Source organism: Agelaius phoeniceus, chromosome 1, assembly GCF_051311805.1.
Source record: "Agelaius phoeniceus isolate bAgePho1 chromosome 1, bAgePho1.hap1, whole genome shotgun sequence".
NCBI classification, from domain to species: Eukaryota; Metazoa; Chordata; class Aves; order Passeriformes; family Icteridae; genus Agelaius; species Agelaius phoeniceus.
Window position 1 is genome coordinate 139,167,830 of NC_135265.1, and position 21,182 is coordinate 139,189,011.

General features: G+C 38.9%; 1 protein-coding gene across 6 annotated transcripts in view; it reads left to right on the forward strand.

Moving 5' to 3' along the window:
- The window catches only part of TRPS1 (transcriptional repressor GATA binding 1), a 212,218-nt gene that overhangs the window by 36,316 nt on the left and 154,720 nt on the right, over positions 1-21,182 (forward strand). For 2 of the 6 annotated variants that reach the window (XM_077188469.1, XM_077188474.1), the window contains exons 2-4: positions 3,243-3,401; positions 6,432-7,360; positions 19,541-20,670. In XM_077188469.1, coding sequence (XP_077044584.1) covers positions 3,365-3,401; positions 6,432-7,360; positions 19,541-20,670 — 2,096 coding nt within the window. In that variant the 5' untranslated portion in view covers positions 3,243-3,364. The remainder of the gene's footprint in view (positions 1-3,242; positions 3,402-6,431; positions 7,361-19,540; positions 20,671-21,182) is intronic. The other 4 variants (XM_077188499.1, XM_077188494.1, XM_077188505.1 and 1 more) reach the window with 3 other exon arrangements.

Here is a 21,182-nt window from a genome sequence, read left to right on the forward strand (position 1 = left end):
GGAGAAAAAACAACAGTGTTTTGCTGTAATGCTGTTCTACTAATATGATGTGTTCTTCTTCTACTAATACATTGTTTTCTTCTTGCACTTTTTAGATTGATGAAGTTATCATAATTTCAGTGGAGGATGTGGAGTATAAAATATCAAAAAGATTCATTTTGTCTAATTGCAATGTCTGATTCTGCCTAATTTTACTGATACAAGGAATCATGTTCTACCTTAGCAATTTCAGGCAGGAAAGAGTGGACATGCAGTTTGAGGGCTTGCAGAAAAACATGTATAGATTAAAAACTCCTTTGGAATTAACTTGTCAGTTGCTTAGAGCTGTGAAATCTTCTGTCCTGTATGGTGTGTGAAGACACTTATGCCAAAGCAGAAAGGAGGTGGTCCTGTTGAAGAGGCAGTTGCTTGTCATTAAGCTTATTCTGCCCTCCCACGGTTTAGGGCCTGACTCTTGGGTTCCTTACATAAAAGGAGTTGTTCTTTCCTTCCCTTCTCAGCAGAGAAAAGTTAGGGAGGACCATGTATTGGTTGTTTGCCGGCAGGCTTGCTCTGAGAACCACGAGTAAAAGTGGGAGAGAAGCCTTGTGTGTGACTGCCTCCTGCTCTGTGTCCCAGCCAGAGGTGGTGGGGATGTGAAGCTGTACATCTCTTTTCTGTCATTTCATTGTGCAGTGTCCACAAGGGAAGGTAGAAGAGCAGCAGCTTTGGCCAGTCCTCTACCTCTGTGTCTGAGTCTGGGGTAGTTTGCATCTAATGTAATCTAATTTTCAGTAATTTCAGCAATTTCACCTGGAATTTCCAGTGTTATTTACAGGGGTTTAAAATATTTTTTTTTTTAAACACTTAAATTAGAAAACATGGCAGGTCTTTGAATCGTGGGCTGTGGTAATGAGCTCGTTAACTTTCAGGTTGTGCTGGGCGCAGGTCTGGGCCAGCCCGGCGGGACGGGCTGGGTGCCGGTGGCTCCCCAGGGACGGGGCCGCCGCCGAGACGCTTTCCCAGAAATTCAGTCTCAAAACAGGAGCTCGCTGGCCTGTGCGCCTTACAGCTGCTCGATTGTGGTACGGAGAGTAGGGAGGAGGCTCCGCATTGATTGGGACTTTATGTGCTTGATAGAAGCCGGTGCTTTGAACACTTAGGGGTTTTTATATGAAGAACAGCAGACAGACTTTGTAGTCTATTATGTGTAATAAACCGGGTTTTGTTTTGAATCTTGTTTTTTTTTTTTTTTTTTTTGCTGTTTTTCTTCTCTTTTTTCTTTATTTTTTTTTCTTTTGTGAAAGAAAAAGTCTAAAAAGGAGAGAAATTAAAACCACAGCATCATTTTCCCATGTAGCTATAGCAAGTATCCTGCGATCTCACATGATCGGCTGTCCTGCTGGAGTGGAGTGTGGGAAGGTGTCAAAATATGTCTCTCAATCTCTCAAATTTTTTTTTTCTTAAAAGGGAAAGCCAGATGAATGCCAAAAGCACTGCTCCCTTCTCTAGCCCTGCAGTAACAAACTACATGAGTGTATGTTATTAAGATGATAAAGATTAAATTTCTAGTTACTAACATGCTATCACAACAGCAAATGGGGAAAAAATCTTGAAAAAATTATGAAAATTAGTCTGATGGTCTCTTTTTAATAATAAGATCACTCCCAACCCCAACAGACAGTGTAGGCTGGAATTCCACAGGGCTTTTTTGTGGTCCTAATGATTTTAATAATACTTTGTGCTATGTAGCACCTTTCATTAGAGGATCACAAAGTGCTTTACAGTCACTAATTAATTAAGCCTCACAACACTCCTGTGAGATAGGTAAGTATTACACATATATTAAGCTGAGACACTGAGAGTTAATGATTTTTTGCTGCATTATTCTGGGAAAATGATTGATGTTCAAGCGCCGTATGTGCATTATATGTCTTTGTGTGGGTGTGTAATATATATGAGTGTAAAAGTATTAATTTTACTATCCCTTAACAAAGATGTCCTACTTGAGCCTGTTGAATATAAATGTGTATTTTCATTTAATTTTTGGTTGCTGCAGCGTATTGACTGATAATATCACAGTCTTCATATACCCTTGACTCAATTTGCTCTTTGTCTGCTTGTGAATCTACTTGTACAAAGAGTAGTCAGTGGCATCTCATAAAATGCAAACATATTTCTAGATGGATTATTCTGTTAAAAAGAGCGTATGACTAAGATCTGACCTAAACCTGCAGCACAAGCACCAGGCAACAACCACTCTGTTGCAATAGGCTTTGATGACAAGCCATCACATTCAGTAAAAGTAATGAGCAACAGCAGTGACCCGCTGGGGAGCTGGTGATCAGCAGGTAATTAGCCATTATCTTCACCACTGGTATGAAACTATTGATTACCATAATTTTTTTTTTTAAGAAGTTCAGTAATCACTATGGTAATTCATTCTTCTGAATTACAAACTGAATCTAGAAGAAGTTTTGTTTCCAGGGATAAACTGATGTGAGTGATTGTTGAACAAAAAATTGCAGATGTATGAACCACATAGAGTAGCCTTGCCTGTTTTTGAGGGAAAGTACATATAGCTGCAACCTGGACCTTATCCAAAATTCCCTCAGCTCGAGAAGTCCTTTCATTCACATCAGGCTTAGTAATTCTTTTATTATGGGCAGATCACTATTTTCAGTGCTGAAAAGCCAGGTCCCAAAGCCTGTTCTTCACTTGGCTTCTTTACTAGCACCCAGCAAATGTGCTTACTATTGCAATGGCACTGGAGAGGTGTGGGAAGTTGTCTGCTAACAATGAAAGTAACACCACTAATTTTGTTTGAAGTGGAACACAAGGCAGCCAGCAGAGGTTAACTTCCAACTGCTGATGGAGTTATTTAGATGCCATTAACTATCCCATTAGGCCAGTCCCATGATGATGCATGTGAATTTTTAAGACACTTTCTTTCTACAGCTCATTTTCAACAGTTACTTTAAAGTTGTTTTAGACTTTGTGTTTGGTAAACATTAGCTCTGAGATATTTTTTGTCTTTTTGTGTGAGTGCATGTGTGTGCAGGAACAGGAGCTCCTTCTGAGGAGAAGAGAGCTATGGGATTTCTCAGGTTGGAGGGAAATAGAGAACAGCAGACTGTGTTTGTATAGTGTCCAGTAATAGATGCATGGGAATGTACAATAGGTATAATAATGTTTTTAAGTGAACACCATATTTTGAATGCATAATTTAGGAAGGAAAACCTTTTTTTTGTTTTGTTTTGCAGATATACAGATCAGCTCTCAAAATGTCTTCTGTGTCTTCCGTGCATCTTCTAAGACAATTGCATTAGCCCGCCTGCTAGTTGACTAATAGAATTAATAATTGTAAAAAGCACTCTAAAGCCACATGCCTTATGAAGTCAATGCTGGGTATGATTTTACAAGTATGTGATCTATTTTTTCAAGTGAAATTGTTAACCGAAAACGTTCTTGGCACACAATAAAACATTGTGCAATCTGTTATTTGTCTTAGAGATAATAATTTCAGAGTGGCTATATTCTTTCTGTATCTAACTTATGACTTGCTAAGGGATGGTTTCTTCAATTTAGGAGTATTGCAAATGTAGTTTTATTTACATAATAGGTCTCTGAAAAATGATAGTGGTGGAATTTTGACAACAAAAAAATCCTTGTGTCTTTTCTTACTGTCCCCTTGTGTGGATATGAAATAAATGACAGATGATTTTTCAAAAGCTAAAAGAAAAAAGAAGGGAAAATACTTTTAAATTCAGCTTAAGGAAGTCAATGTTATCTTCTTTCTTCTTTCCTTTCTTTCTCCAAATGTAGAATGTTGCATGAAAAAGTTCCATTAGGTAGATACTGTTTCCTTTTTCCCCCTGCATTAACAACCCAGACTCACAAATGTATTGGGAAAATTAGAACTAAAGTAGCTAGATCTACTGTCCAGTTAGCCTGTAGAGAGTCTAGATTTTTCTTTTCTTTTCTTTTCTTTAAAGGGACTTTTTTTCTGTCCTTTTCTCTGACTCTCTTCTGTCAGTTGTCATGAAGATAGCAAATCTCTAAGCTTTCCTTATCTGCCAAAAATATCTGTAACAAAAACATTTTAGAACATTGCATTTAGTCTTGTTTAATTTTGACTGAGGTAACAGTCATGATGTTTACTTTCTTGATTTCTGATTTTTCTTTACTGCGCAGTCAGGACTTCTTTCTCTGTTGTCTGCCACGAATTGCATTTAAACGGAAGTTATTTTAAAAATGGTTTGGGATGTGTAACCAGGAGAAAAGTACATACTTAGCTGAACACCTATCAGAGATACTCACAGATATTTTTAGTGTGTGTTAACCAAGAGCATTCATGGAGTCTCACAGAGAAGTGAGACTGATGAAAGTCTGATGACTATCTTTATACCTTGAATTATATATATTTACATGTTGTTTTAGTAGGCTGAGTCTATTGTAATAGTTCTCTTACCACAGCAGAAAATATTTCTTTTCTCTGAGTTCTGAGTGACTTTGTGGTTCACAAGTTATTGGGGAAAAAATTGTCCAATTTAGTTCACACATCCCCTGGTAGGTGTAGTTGATTTTGAAGAGGAGACATTTGGTTCCCAAGCATACGTGTCTTCTGCAGTAAGGCATTGCAGTAGGCATTTAAGAAACCTATTAAGACCACACGGAGTGTCAAAATTTCTGTAACACAAGCTGGCATTCTGTGTGAAAGCTGCCTTGCTGTAGCCCATGCTGCCTGTGGATCAGCTCAACCACAAAGACAACAGAGCCAGCCCAAGACACAAGTTGAACATTTCCCCTAAGAAGTTGTCTGTTTTTATCAACAGAGCATATAGTGCCCTTTCATGTGGAGCAGATCTAAATAAGAGGATGTACAGATGCCTGTTCTTTTATTTTTAACCTCTGTCCCCAGCCTTGCTTCTCAAAGTACTGTTTTGAGAAGGTCGTCCATGGCTTTCAAAGGTCTGGATACAGCACCATTTGGAGCACATCAGGGCTGCTCCCAGAGTCTCCAGGTGGTCCTCTCTTGGCAGAGCAATGTCTATCTCCAGTGCCTCTGTAGGGCTGGGCCAGGGCTGGCCTGGGAATGGGGGGCTCAGACTTGAGTCTGTGGCTCACATCTCATGTGTGGTACTGCAGACTGCTGCCACCAGACCACACACAATTTGGCAAAGAGAAACATCCATCCTTGTATACAGCATTGGCAGAGATTAAGAGCATAGAAAAGTTGGGGCACATCTGTCTTCTGCCCACAGTTAGCATGTGAACACAAATGGATCAAACCAGCTGGTGATGAATATCAAATCCAGAACCACACAGCTGAGAAAGCAGGGGAGTTTAATATATATATTTTCTCTTAAATAGAGTGGGGAAGGTGAAGTGGATGAGGAATTTGACTTAGTACCTGCATAGTGTGTCTGCTTGTCCTTCCATAATCCCCCCTGTTCAGAAAGCAGCTAACTCATCTGTGGCAGACTCCCCCTTTCTCTCTGATCCTTACTGCTGTCCTGTCTCAGCTTTCTTAAATGGATCCTGGAAGTGTACTTGCAGATTTAGCAGTAGTGGCTATGTCTGCAAGGAGGACTGGAAGGTTTGGCTGATGAGATCCATGTGGATTCCAGGTGTTTCAGGGCAGATCCTGGCTCAGCCGCACAGTGATGTCAAATGTCTGGATCCAGGCCTGTAAAGTTTTATTGACAATGGGTTTCCTAATAAAGTTAGTTTTTCTTTGTTTGGCAAATAGAACTAATTACATGAATAATGGACTGTGGGGCTAGACTCTAGAGTATCCGTATAATCCTGTTTGAAGTTTATGGGCAGTAGGAGGGGGAACTTTTGCTATATGGAAACTGATACCTGCTTAGGAAAATACTTTCTCTGAAACCTCAAGTACTTACTCTCCTAAATCTATTTTCTTCCTAATAACTTGTTTAAGTTCTACTTAAGATTATGTCTTTTAGGTCTATTTTTGCAAAGCTATGTTATATGTGAATGAGCTGTGTATGAACATTAGACATCAAAAGTTTATTTTTCCCCTTAGTTTTTTAAAATTATTTTAAAAGAAGTATTAATTTAAAATTCTTCCTGCCAGACCATTATCATCCCAAAAGTTAATGAAACCTGCAATTCACTGATTCTCATGGAAGTGGTTTTTTAGGTTCTTTACAGTTCTCTTTTTAGTTAAGTTTAGTCTCAGTGTGCTAATTTTTAAAAGTTTTCTGCATAGCTTAAAAACCTGTTCAACAAAAATTTTCTGAAAAGCTGATGTACTCAATAGATTCGTATAGTTCAGAACGCTTTTAAAAGTGTCAGGTTTATAATCTGTTACATATCTTGTATATCTTGAATAATTCTATAGGTTTTTTTTCCTTTTTTTTTTCTTTTTTCTTTTTTATCTCTCTTTTTTTTTTTTTTTTCCTTTCTTATTTCTTTTTCTGTGGTAGATATGGTCCGGAAAAAGAATCCCCCTCTAAGAAACGTTGCTAGTGAAGGTGAGGTACAGACCCTTGAGTCTACAGGTACTGAAAGTGAAGAGTCTGGAAGGAAAAAAGAATTTTCTGCAGAGCAGATGCAAGAAAACACTGACCAGGGTGATGCGGCAGAGTTAAGTAACAAGGAGGAACTTTGCATGCATGTCCAAGAGCCATCTTCCAGTGTTAAAAAGGACTTGAAAAGCTCAGTGCTGAGTGAAAAGGCTGGCTTCAATTATGAAAGCCACAATAAGGGAGGAAATGTTCCATCCTTCCCTCATGATGAGGTGACAGACAGAAATATGCTGGCTTTCTCATCTCCAGCTGTTGGGGGAATCTGTGAGCCCTTGAAGTCTCCTCAAAAATTAGATACAGATGACACCCAAGATGTGGTCTGTACCCCGTCAGGAGATGCAGCAGAGACAAATGAGGAGCATCAGATGTCGCCAAAAGCTTCAGATGAAACAGTGCAAGTGCAAAGTGGTCAAAACGATGGCCAAGGCTCAAGCCCGGTCCCCATGGCCTCAAAAAACCCACAAGTGCCTTCAGATGGGGGTTTAAGGCTGAACAAATCAAAAGCAGATTTGTTGGTAAATGATAATCCAGATACAGCGCCTCTGTCTCCAGAGCTTCAGGACTTCAAATGCAACATCTGTGGGTACGGTTACTACGGGAACGACCCCACAGATCTCATCAAACACTTCCGCAAGTACCACCTAGGACTGCACAACCGCACCAGGCAGGATGCTGAGCTCGACACTAAAATTTTGGCTCTCCACAACATGGTGCAATTCAGCCACTCCAAAGACTTCCAGAAAGTCAACCGCACTGTGCTTTCAGGGGTACTGCAGGACATCAATTCCCAGAGGCCTGTCCTATTAAATGGGACTTACGATGTGCAGGTTTGTATGCTCCCAGCCTCCCCGCTTCTGCTCGCTGCCTTCTCAGCTGCAAAGCCAGATCGTGCAAAGCCTGTCCTACCTACGTGATTCCTGTATCTCATCTAACCTGCTTCAGCCTCCAGAACCATTTTGGTCTATTTTAGCCGGGCTTTCTGCAGGTCTGCTGAGCGTAGATGGGTATTTGGCTTTTTGACCAGTGACATTTCTGTGTAGGATTTAGTCGTTATGGTAATCAATAGCAAGAGATCTTATTCAGCAAACAGGCAAACGGCTGAATTGGTAATCATATCTGAAGGATTTACTGTCACAGAAAGAAAAGAGCAAATAATAATGAAAAATAACAACCAGATAGACAAAAGACAGCAGCTGGAAATTAAAAATGTAATCCTAAATTATCAGCTGCTGGGAGTCAAGATTTGGCTTATTGATTCTTTATTAAGATAAAATAAATGACAAGTCTTGGCAGCTCTGAAGTTGTCTAGTGCCAGAAAAACAGGATACACAATGGGTATTTAAAACATTTCAAAAAGTAACAGTAATCCATGCTGTCCTTCATGTTAGTAAGCCTGTAAGAAAAGGATTATTGCCTCAGTCATTCTCATCTAGTTGAAGTTGGAGAAAAACTACAGATACTGCTGGGAAAAAAAATCTTATTTTTACCATGAAAGAGTGAACTCAAAAATTTTTCATGGACTTTTTGTTAGTTTCTTTTCATCTAGTATGTAATTAGTTTTAAAAAAATGATGGTGCTTTAAAAAAATATTTTTGGACTTTTGGAACTGAGAGATACAGTAGGATATTTCAGTATTCTATATGATACAAAAATTCGGATTTTAAGAAAAATCAAACCAAAGTAACAAAGTTTGCATACCATACATGCTCAAATGTCCATCCATTTTCAAGTGACTGCGTACATGGAAACATTGTAGTAATCACTAGATAAAACTTCCAGGCTATGTTAAAATAAAAAGGTAAAAAGTTGGAAATTATGCTTGCAGAAGCCATAGCTATAGGAAAGAAATTTTGCAAGACAAGATGGCTAACGTCTAACATCAAGGAAGAAACCAAAACTAGAAAGCAAGTCAGGAACTTGAAGCTTTTCAAATTATTTAAACTTTTCCTCTTTTTAAAGAAACTCTACAATTTCTTTGTGGAACAGCAAATCAAACTAAGGTTGTTACTATGTGTAAAAGCTGCAATCTTTGAACTGCTGTCTTACTAAAAGATCACTTTCTCATGTCAGACACTCTGTCCTGTCAAACTCTGATTAGAAAGCAAATACGTGATGTAGTTAAAAGAGGTTAGAAGTGAATAATGTCAGATTGTGAAATGATGATTTATAATTAGCACATAGTATGATGTTAATACCTGGATTTCCTGCTATAGTTTCAGTGTGCTGACTCCAGGGACAGCATCTTAGAGCAACTGATCTGTGCTGTCAGGAAGACATTCAAACTGGAACAGCTCAGACATACAGTATAGAGGAATTTGAGTTTCTAAACACACTTTCATTTCCTCCAAACAATTGTTTCGTTAGGTCCTTAGTTATTTTTAGGAAAGTTTATGCTTGATTAGAATTAGCTGGATGCTTTTCCTTTGCAGTGCTCTCAGAAATAAAACAGATGTGTGAGCTATCTCAGTTTGAACTGATAGAATGAGAAATAAAACAGCTGAACCTAGACTATACTTGTCTACTAAACTCTGGCAGTAAGATACTGCAGGGGAGACAAAAAGCAGTAGGAAATAGTCCATAGATAATCTACTTAAGATCAGTCTTTTCTCAGACAAAAAATATTTTCCAAAATAGAACAGACAGCCTATACAATGTTGGCTGTTTATTTGAAAGAAAAAAACCCTGCACCTAGAAAATTAATTTTTAAGGGTGCTAGTTTTCCCTAGTCAATTTGGGAATGGAAGATTAAATAAGCTTTTGTGGCAAATGCCATACTTCATCAATTGCACGTGCGCCAGGCATTGATCCAGAGCATGTCAGAAGATAAGTAACTGATTAATATTTTTGTGCTTTCTCCTCCCCCACTCCAGATTCATAGCAGCTTTGTGAGATTCATGAACAAAGTAAAAGAACATTTGAAAATCCCTTTTGCATTCACTCATGTTTATATTACTCCTATATCTATTTTGAAGGGTTTTTTCTCATGCATCTGAATGGCTGGCATCTCCCACCACAACAAGGGATCATATTGATTGGTGCTCCAGTTAAAATCAGTTCAGTCAAACTCCTGTATAACATGAGAGGGAACTGAACCTGAATAACAATAATTGGTTCATGTTAACACTATTATTTTGTATAGGTACTGGGCTAAATGAAAATAATCCCTTTGTAATTAACTTGAAATAGTAATGAACTGGGCTTAGGATCTAATTTATTGATCCCCTTGCACTTAGCAAATGGTTCTGTTGTAGCTAGGCTGGAAGTTATTGATAGATTTACGGTCTCAGGCCATGGAAGTGGGCACAGAAGCCAGAGGATGAAGATGACTGACTTTGATCTGGCTCACAATAGTCAGTTGGAGATGATGGTATGTGAAGATAGGTAGTAGTGAGGGATGCTACGGAGTCCCATAGTTAGCATTCATAACAAAGGCAAACAAAAAGCAATGGGAAAATGTCTGAGTGCAGGAAAATACGGTATCTTCTATCCTATCTGTAGAGATCTAGGGATGTGGTCCATTTGCTGAGGGCTTGGAAAAAGAAATCAAATGTGTTTTTGGACTTGTATCACAGAAGTTAAACCTCACCCATAGGCAAAAAACACCCTCTCAACCCCAAAAGCAGCTTTTAGGGGGTGTAATCAGCAAAACTGGGGATATACGTATGGTTTCACATACAGGTATTCAAATATTGGGAGTGTGTTTTGTAGTACCTAAAGAAAATTTGTCTGGGAACTGGGTAAATAATCCAGTCTTTCTGGCATTCCTATTGTGCAGATTTTAACTTGATATGAACATTTTATGCAGCAAGATTCCTTTGTCTTTTTAGAAAATGTTATTTTCTGTTGGAAATCTCCTGTACTCTTTGTTCCCATTTTTCTCTTCAAAGGTTTTTGGTTCATTGAGTTATAATGAATTCCATAGGATTGGGTGAAATCACTCAGCTGTTTCTGGGAGATGAACTTTCTTGCCAGTATAGATTTCAGAAAACATTCACTATCACATCTCTGAATTCCCAGGGACTGTGTTAATCAGCTTTGTAGCTTTTATCAAAATAATATTTGAAGTGAATTCAATGGATCTTTTGCTGATGTGCCCCCCATTACTTTTTCTTCACATTTAGCTAATTGATCAATCTCTATAGGCAACTTTGTCTTGCTGGATATTTGAGGATATTGGATATTGAGCTTTAGGCTTTGTGGACGTGCCTAAAGCAGTAGCCTTTATACTGGATCTAAAGACTTCACTTAAAGTAAAATTCATGTGACTAAGTCAACAGCTATGATGCTGAAAGCTATTGCCTTTGCTGCTGTATGATTAAGTCTCCTTCTCTGTTTGATCTAATGACTCTTTAATGTGTATGTTAACGTCTGGAGACAGGCAAGTTGCTGGCAAGTAGAGAGCAGGCAGTCTTTTTCTGACTCCCAATTTTTTAATGAGTAGTAATTGGGACAGCTTCAACAGGAAGGCTGGAGAGTGCTGTCTTGCACATAGCAGCCTATAGCTAAGGCATAGGACATGCCCAGAAAGGTGAAGAAGCAGGCTTGGATCCCCTCTGACAGAGCAAGGAAAGGAACCCACTTTTCCTGTTTCCTGAACAAGTGTTCAAGCCATTAGCCTATTGTATAAAAGGGAGCGTGACCCCATTTCCTGGTGTGTTTTAAAAGAGAATAGTGTCCCTCAAAGAAAGGACAGAAATGTCTGCGTTCAGGTAAGGGTTTCAGATGGCATGTCCCAAGGGAGAAGAGTATTTATGCAGCCATGAATAAAGACAGACTGCAGTGATCAGCAGTTCTTATGGTTGCTTCATATTGTGTATGCTACCTTTGAGGTGCTTCCTGCTCAGCATGGCCCTGGTTCTGGAGCTCATTGGCACAGATCTACCTCCTCTTCTCTTCAGACATTTAAAATATTGTGACTGTACAATTTAATTTTTTTTTTAATTTAGTCCTCTGATTTTGATTGTTTCATGGTTTTTAGATCTAGACAGACATACAAGAAGACAAATTTCTGAAAAAGCATGGCGTGGTAAAAGCCATCATTAGGTTTGTTGATTGCATTTCAGTGCACCTGGTGGGAGGGAGAGAAAGAAAAGGAATAAATGACTGCATTATCTACTACTCCACAGAATAATATGAGATTATTGGCAGTTGTTTTCTATGGTTCTAGACATCCAATATTGTGAGAGTTGCCTTATACCACTCAGCCTAATGCTTTGTCATATATGAATCACAGAATGATTTGGGTTGGAAGGGACCTTAAACCTAATCTAGTTCCAACCCTCCTGCTATAGGCAGGAACATCTTCCAGTAGGCTAGGTTGCTCAGAGCCCCATCCAATCTGGCCTTGAACACTACCAGGGATTGGGCATTTTGGGTGGAGCATCTACTGTTTCTCTGGGCAACCTGTTCCAGTCCCTCAATTGTTCTCCTGGTGAAGAATTTCTTCCTAATATCTTATTTAAAACCTATCCACTTCCAGTTTGAAGCTGTCACCCCTTGTTCTGTCACTACATGCTCTTATAAAAAGTTCCTCTTCAGCATTCTTGTGCCCTTTTAGGTACTGGAAGGCTGCTATAAATTCTCTCTAGAGCCTTCTCTTCTCCAGGCTGAACAGCCTGTCTTCATGGGAAAGGTGCTCCAGCCTTCTGATCATCTTCATGGCCTCCTCTGGACTCACTCCAGTAGGTCCCTGTCTGCCTTATGCTGGGAACCCCAGGGCTGGATACCCATCCCCAGATGGACCAGGTGGGGTCTCACGAGAGCAGAGTAGAGGGGGAGAACCACTTCCCTTGACCTATTGGTTACATATCTAAATACATATAATGAACATTATATAAGTATATATAATGAATAAGGCTAGCAACTGCTCCCAGATTTCACAGCAACTGAAAGCATTTCTGGATGTTCAGCCAGCAGGCTGCTCAGTGTCCTAGAAAGTGGTAGAAGTGCCCACACAGAGTCTGTAAAGCTCCTCCTCTTCTGTCCTTTATAAATCACCAGTGAGTTCTCTATGTCTACATGGTGTTATGCTCTGATTGGTTTTTAGTGGTCTGGATTTCAGGGTATCAAATCTGGCATGTTTTCTCTTCTCAGTTTAGACATGTGTAACTAGACATGTATAAAGTCTAGTCTAACTAGGATTCAGCTGAATGAGAAACAGTGGTTTTATTTGTATGTTCTGCTTTTTGTCCTCCATGCTTTTATTAACAGTTAGATTGAATATGACGCTGTGAAGGTAAGACTTAAAAAAATGTCGTAATTTTTAGGGGTACAGTTGTAATCAGCAGCGCTTCTCATGATAAAGTTTTGGTGATTTTGGCAAAGGGACTCATAGTGATGCAGTGAGAATTACAGATTGGGGGCCTAAACAAGTACATAATTTTCTTTTTTGTATTATTAGCAAATCAAACATTAAAGTTCTTTGTTATCAAGTGGGCTTCCTAGAAGGTGACACAGGTGCATAAGTGGTTGACGTGAGCAAACATGCATATGAATGAATTTCCTTTTCCTTGCATGCTTAGAAATGGATCCAAATTTTATATTGTTTGTGTGATTTTGGCTTAATTGTCCAGAATACAGGAATTAGAATGAACTAAACTGAACAACTGTTGCTGCATATTATGTACCCCGATCTTGTTGAGTACATTGTGCCATGCTAGTTTTTGCAGCATGTGTTAGGACGGAACTCGCATGAAGGTGGATGTCACACAAGGCCCACTTCATATCAGCCATGTTGCAGACTCCCTGGGCACTTTGCTGATAAACTGAAAACTATCAAGCTCTCTTTGAGTGTTGCACCTGCATGTGGGCATACCTATTTATTTTGAATCTTACTTCTGGGTCATGATCAGGCTTGGAGGCTGCATTGCACACTTGAGAGTGTCACTTCTCAGGAGCACAGGATTCAGTGATCTCTTTTAAACAACTGACATGAAAAAAAAAAAGATGGCAGGTAGAGAAATTGGTGGTGGTAAATCACACATATAAAGAAGTCCATAAGTGCATTTGCTTGGGAGCAACATATACATATATTTGCTTCTTAATGCATGTATAACTGCATACATGCATATTTACAAATATTATGTGAAAAAGCACATGGAAGAGGTATTTAACTTCTATATTGACAATAGCTCATAGGCAATGATTTGTACGATTATATGCAGTAGAAGTTCTTTATATCACTTCTATGGAGATATTTGCACGTTTACTCTTCAGAATGATGGGCAGTGATTTACAGCATGTCAGCTGCACTTACACAGTAAGTGCCTGGAAACATTGCCTTGCTCTGTGGCAGAAATAAGCTATTTTAGCTGCCTTGCAGGGAGAAGTAGTCTATACTAATATTAGAATATTGGGATGGACAGTTTGTGGAACAACTGATGTGATATATACTCACAGGCTTCAAAGCGAAGTTATGTGTTGATATTCCTTACCTTATTGCAGGGGTATTTGGTAGTGTTTGAAGAGCAGCTAATAAAAACAGTTGGTGAGACTAGTAATATTAGTGCTTATATTTAAAGTTATAAACTGCTAAGATAGCCTACAGGAAGGATGAGAGCTCAAAAAATAAAGTTCCTGGGGAAAAAAGAAACCAACTAGGTTTTCTTCTGGTATAAATCAGTGCGAGTTTGCCTCTAAGCCTGTAAGGCTGTGTGAGTTTACAGTAGCCAAGGAACTGTCTGGTAATTTTATCTGCAGAGAATAGAAGGAATGGTGCTTCTTTATATACTAGTCTAGTAGCACTAGTTAGCAAATGAAAGTCTTGATTTTCTCTTTCTTTCTTTTGTTGGTTTTGCACATCTGGTCTCCTGATCTTAATTTAAGTTCTGTTATTGTTCTGTCACAGTCTTTGTTTTAAAAATACTTAAAAAATTCTAATGACACAAAAACTGTGTTGGGTTCAATGGCAACAGAATAAATCTCAGGAAGAATGCACTTACTTTGAATGAATGTGATCCAATAGCTTGCTTTCTTGTTTTGGTAAGTATGAACAGCCCAGAAAGCTAGGAGTTTGCCCTGAGTTTTTGCTTCACTTGTGCAACATGGATTTATGTACCTATAAATTAATCAAAGTAAATAGTTCTAAGAATATACTCTGAAGACTCTCCTAGTTTAAAATGCAGAAAGAGAGTGAGAGGGAGTGAATTCTCCACAGGGGAGGTTAGAGAACTGGGTGGTGTTACACAAACTTGCATGAAAGCCAGGAATCTGTTCTGGCCTGCATGACATGAAGAACTTCATAAATGTGGGATGGTTAAAATGTTCTGGATGCTATATTGCACAAAGCAAATGAATAAACAAGAGCATTAGAAAATATTTTAGGATTAGAAGATTAAGAGTAATTGCAAAGGCAGACTGGATGGCTCAGAAGATTGGTAAGGGATCTGGAGCCTTTCACCTCCTGATTAGCCAAAGCTGTAACCCAGGTAAGGAAAAAAAAAAAAAAAAAAGATTAACGTTTGATGTTCCAGTGCAGATGGATTCTAATCAGTACTTGCAGAAGAAGCCAGGGGTCAAAGACAGCTTTACCCTGAGCATGTAATCCTTGTGGTTGAATCTCTTATGTGGATATAGTTGCTGCTGGTAGAATTTTCTGCATGAAATACATGAATACAGGAGTGGGCAGATTTTCTCTTCCTTGGTGATTTTTTTCTGGTTCTGTAAGAAGTATCTGTAAACTGGTTTGGTGTGATGGAATTTAGGACTGAATTTTGAAAAGCAGGAGAGAGAATAGGGGTAGCATTTGGACCAAGGGCAAAATAAAAATCAAAGACCCATTAAAAAAAAAAAAAAAAGAAAGAAGAAAGTACTTCTCTTTGCTCAAGTCCATCTATTCCATGAAGTCATTGTCTTGACTAATTAATGTAGACATATCTGTTGGAAACATATAGTGCAATTACACAGCTTTGTTGACGTACTTGCCAACATACTTTAGAAAGTACATCTTGAAACACTGTCAATTATCGTGCTATCTTTTCTCCTTTTTCTGGCTATTTTTGGAAATGTGTGTGGTGTTTGAGGAGATAGCTTAGTTGTATTAACACATGAGCTTCAGATTTTGACAATTTCCCCCACTGATGAATAAACTTAATGATTAAGAGTTTTGAGTTTATGGAACTCTTACTGTGAAATATATTTCAGTCTAATCCCAGAATGAGACAGAGCTTTGAAGAGTAATTTTTAAAGAATATCAGTGCAACCACATCTAGCACAAGATGGAAAAACCATTCTAATATCTGTCTTTTTTTTGTACAGCGTAATAGTTAATACCAACTATATTGCCATAGTTGAGATGCTGCAGAAGTAAGTGATAATCCCAAGGTTTCATAAGCAAATGAAGGGAAGAATTAAATCATGTTTCCACAGTCTGAACTTGTATGTTAGGTTCTCTTTAAAAAGAGAATTGTGAAGATTAATTTTCTCCTTCGTGTGTTGAGGGAACTGTTGATCTATAGTTGCTCCTATATTTCCTCTACAAGCTGTACCTCTGTTCATGACAGTTACTGGCTGTGTCACTAACTTTGGACTCCAGTACTAGAACAGAATTGCAGAATTTTAGCATTGCTTTTCTTTAGGTTCTTTTTTATGTTGGGAAGAAGTGTCTCCTTAAGGAAATGTAACTCTGTTAGAGCAGTGCAGGAGATGAAATTTTGTTGGGATTAGAATGAAATAAGGGAGTAAATACAAGAATCTATCACTTCTGATACCACACAGAAATGTGGATATTGATTGCTATAGTATGTATACCTCAATATCTATCTATCATCCATCTATCTATCTATCTATCTATCTATCTATCTATCTATCTATCTATCTATCTATCTATCTATCTATATCTCTATCTCTCTATCTGTATCCATCCATCCATCCATCCATCCATCCATCCATCCATCCATCCAGCCATACTCTGCTTTCTCTTTCTCCTTTACTTTTCCTCTTTGTGGGGCAGATCAGAGAAAGCAGAAGGTGAAGGACAATTACATCCCCCAGTGAAGAAGTTTAGTGCCTGTACATAGACATACAACGTGTAACTGGAAAATCTGGAAGTCAAGCCAAGATTTGAGCAAAGTGTGGGAATCCAAACAGTTCTGCAAATGTGTGGGTTTCTTTCAAATGTGGCTGGCTGAAAGCTGAAACAGATTCAGTTTATACTGTCACTTCCAGTGCTTCTCCCAACCTCTCTGCATGGAAATCAGTTTCTTTAGTTGTCTTTGAATGACGACCTTCATGGAGCTTTCAGTAGGCTTTGCTGTGTATGAAAGGAGGCTTTTGAGTGTAATAACATTAAGGTGACCCTGAATTACTTTTCACATGCATGGTCTAATGCAAAGAATTATTTTGAATTGTGGCAGGTATTCAGGGAAATTCCGAACCAATAACTGGTAATCAATTACATTCGAGTGATGTAAAGATGTATCTCCCACATTACAAGAACTTAACACAAGCACTGTGGGAATATTTAATTCTACTTTATCCTCTTGTGATGCAGAGAAGGATGTATTAGCATGGAACACAAACTTGCTGTGTAGACCACTAAGCAGGATTAGCACAAGTTACAGAAGTGATGTGATTTAGAGTCCTGTGTAGAAAATAGTAGTACTATACATTTTACCAATGTTCTGAAATAAAAATAATTAGCAATGACTGGCAGCTGGGATTATTGTCACTCAGAGTTTGTAACTGGCGTCCACAGAGTGTCTGCAAAATAGGTTTGTTATCTGCAACTCTGTGGCTGGACAGTTGAGAGTAATCAGTGTATTTACTCATTAGAGCCATTTAAGGTAAAGCATTTTGGTCAGTCTTCTGTGCATGCACAGAACAAACACACATATCTAATTAAATGAACGAAACCAGATCACCTTACAGCTTATGTAATCATGCAGTGAACTGCTGTTATTTTCTATTTACTTAATTGCATCAGTGCTTTCTTTAAGTTGTCTTTTGACACCACTAAGACTTTGAACATTGAAATAATGTACTGGATGAAGACCTTAAGTGCTAGATACTGGAAGGGCAAGCCCAGATCCCACTTTTGTCAATGGGATCAGGCTCAGCCTGGCTTTGTCTCCAATTCTTGCCTGCCATAAAATAAATAAAGGGAGGTAACTCCTGCACTACAGAAGACCTGTTAAACATCCCTCTTGCAAAGAACCTCTTCAAAACCAAGTTCATAATTTGATAGCAGAATGTGGAGTCCCAGTTGAAAGTGAAAATGTTCTTACAGCTAAGTCCTAATGATTTGCCTGCCTGACTCACCATTGCCTAATGAGATATGTTTCCTAAACAAACAGAAAGCCATTTTCAGTTTATTTAAGGAAAAGTTTTAACCAGTGCATGGGGATTTTGCTTCCTTAAGAAAAAAAATAAACAGAAGAAAGATTTGGAGGCTGAAGAGAGGCAGCTCATTATATCATGGTTTAGTAACTCATTGCGTCACTATACATGCTCAATTCTGATGAGGTATAAAGGATAGCATTTCATTTTCTGAGCTAAATGGCTAAAAGGCATTATTAATATTACATTTAAAAATGTTTACATTTCATGCTCTCTGTATGTCTGAGTCTTTCCATTTGGTGTGATACTCAATGAGCAGTGATCATGTTATCTTTGTGGCATAGCTGTTGAGGAGGAGAAGAAAAATAATTACACCATTTGCCTAATGCATTAGAACTGAAACCTGCAGAAATGTAGTAATACATTTACTGGTTGGGAGAATGCAAATCAAACTCTGCAAGGCTCAATTTTATATTCCCTGTAAGACATTTTCTGGGTGTAAAAAATGAGAGTATGTCACAAGGGAGCTTCCACCCATGTCTACACCATGTGGCATAGAGTGGATGATGGCAAAGGAGTCGATGTCTGTGGATTTTGGGAATTATCTTCTGGATGCTGTACACTATTTGCTACTCAGAAAAAGAAGCTTTGCAATGGTGACATTTTTGTCAAGAGACAAAATGAGAGAGATTGTTTCTTTGGCCTTCAAACCAGTTGTACAGGAGCAGCAAATCTCCCCCTGATGTCAGGGGCAGGTGTGGTGCACTCCTGGGAAGGGCAGGCCTGCCTTGCTGTGAGAACACGGGCTTTAATAACATCAGCCCTGGAAGCCTTCTTCCCTTCCTGCAGAGCATTTTGCTCAGACATCATCAGAACAGTTAAGTAGACCTACCTTATTTTTTGTGTGTGTAATTAGTGATGTCATGGGCTTGGGTGTGGTAGTTTTCTTTGCCACATGCCATTTTTCTACTGTAGTTTTTCCATCCTTGTTTTACTAAATTGAGCTCTGTGCATGAGAGGAACAGAAGATTTCCTTGGAGAATGTCTGCAGTGAGTAATCCTTGAGAAAACTGCCTTTTGTTTGAGACATCAGCCAGTATGGCTCTGTCAAAAGGCATCCTGGTGGATACTGGATACTCGTGTAGTTATGATCTTTGTAAGAATTGGTCGTACTCCCGACACAACAAACTGAATTTGTTATTTGAAATTAAATTTTTGCTTGCTTGAATTTAGAAAGCAATTCTCTTTGTAAAGAACAAATATGATTAAAGCATCTAAGTCAGAAGACTGAGGGTTGTTTTTTTTCTTCCACACCTGGTATAGTCTCCCAGGAAAGTCTGCTTTCAAAGGGTTCAGAGCTGTGGGAACTGATTATTGGATCTTCTGTCAGTGATACTATTTAATGATACAGTGAAGGAAGGAACAGTCCTATCAGCACTAAGATAATCTTCTGCACGTTTGCCTCAGTCTCTGCAAATCAATGTATTTGTTATTCATATGGAATATATATTCAGCTATGAGAAACATTTAAAAATATTCATCAACAAATGTTAAATACAAATGTGAGGGTATATGTATGATATCTTACATGGTACACATGAAGATGGTGGTAGTGATTAATAAAAGAAGCTTATGAATCAATTCCTTTCTATTTCTCTTTCCCCCCACTTCCACTCCTTGCTATTTGAATAAATATACAGTGGAGCTAAAATGACCTTATTCTTTATTCACAGGTTACTTTAGGTGGAACCTTCATTGGAATTGGGCGGAAAACTCCAGATTGCCAAGGCAACACCAAGTACTTCCGCTGCAAATTCTGCAATTTCACCTACATGGGCAACTCCTCCACTGAACTAGAGCAACACTTCTTACAGACTCACCCAAACAAAATGAAAGCAGCCCTTCCCTCCTCTGATACTGGTAAAACTTCAGAGAAAAACTCCAATAAATCCAGTCCTACTCTTCGACCATGTGATTCTGGAGACTTGGGGAAGTGGCAAGACAGAATCACTGTAAAAGCAGGAGATGATACGCCAGTTGGATATTCGGTGCCCATCAAGCCAATAGATTCCTCTAGACAAAATGGTACCGATACTACCAGTTACTACTGGTGTAAATTTTGCAGTTTCAGCTGTGAATCGTCCAGCTCTTTGAAACTATTAGAACATTACAGCAAACAGCATGGGGGAAGCCAGGCAGGAAGCCTCCACCCAGATCTGAATGATAAGCTTTCTAGGGGATCTGTCATTAACCAGAATGATCTAGCCAAAAATACAGATGGGGAGTTAGTGACAAAGACAGAAAAGGGTGCGAGTGTGGCAAAAAAGAAAGACTTGAGTAGCAAAGGAGCAGAGGACAGCATGGTGACAAGCTACAACTGTCAGTTTTGTGACTTTAGGTACTCAAAGAGCCATGGCCCAGATGTAATAGTGGTGGGCCCACTTCTCCGTCACTATCAGCAGCTACACAACATTCATAAATGTACCATTAAGCACTGTCAGTTCTGTCCCCGAGGCCTCTGCAGCCCAGAAAAGCACCTTGGAGAAATTACTTACCCATTTGCTTGCAGAAAAAGTAATTGTTCCCACTGTGCTCTCTTGCTTTTGCACCTGTCTCCAGGGGTGACAGGAAGCTCTAGAGTCAAACACCAGTGCCATCAGTGCTCATTCTCCACTCCCGACGTGGACGTTCTCCTGCTCCACTATGAGAATGCACACGACGGCCAAGCGTCTGATGTCAAACCAGAAACAAACGCCCTACCAGGGGCAGAGGGGCCGCTGACGCTCAAGGAGAACAAAGAACACTCATGTACCAAATGTGACTTTACCACCCAGGTGGAAGAAGAGATTTTCCGACACTACAGGTATGGTGAAGTTTCAAATGATTAATGATTGGAACCCAAACAGCGCCCCCTCCATAGTTTCTTAATTAAATGTCACCATTCCTCAAACATTTGAGGAAGCTGGAAATCAAAATAGGAATGTGTATAGATATAAATCTTTACAGCCAGAGTCCAATCCAATATCCACTTTGTTTTGGAAAACCACCAGCTAAGTTGGTGGATTTAATTATACATTTAAACCTGTGCAGAGGAGAGGGAAATTTGGATTTGTGTGCAGATGCTAAAGTTTCAGCATATTTGAGGTTTGGGCAACTATTTTCCACCCAGAATCTTTTAGGTACTATAGGTGCTATTTTAGTTTAGGCTTTTTCTGAGAAAGTTGGCATCTTCATTCAGTCAGGGAACACAAATGGCTTTACTTTCCAAGATAGACTGTGAACCCTTTATGCTCCATAACAGTGCTTCAATGTACTACCTTTTTGTAGTATTTTCCATTCCCAAGTCCAGCAATGTAATAATTAGTTTAAGAGCAT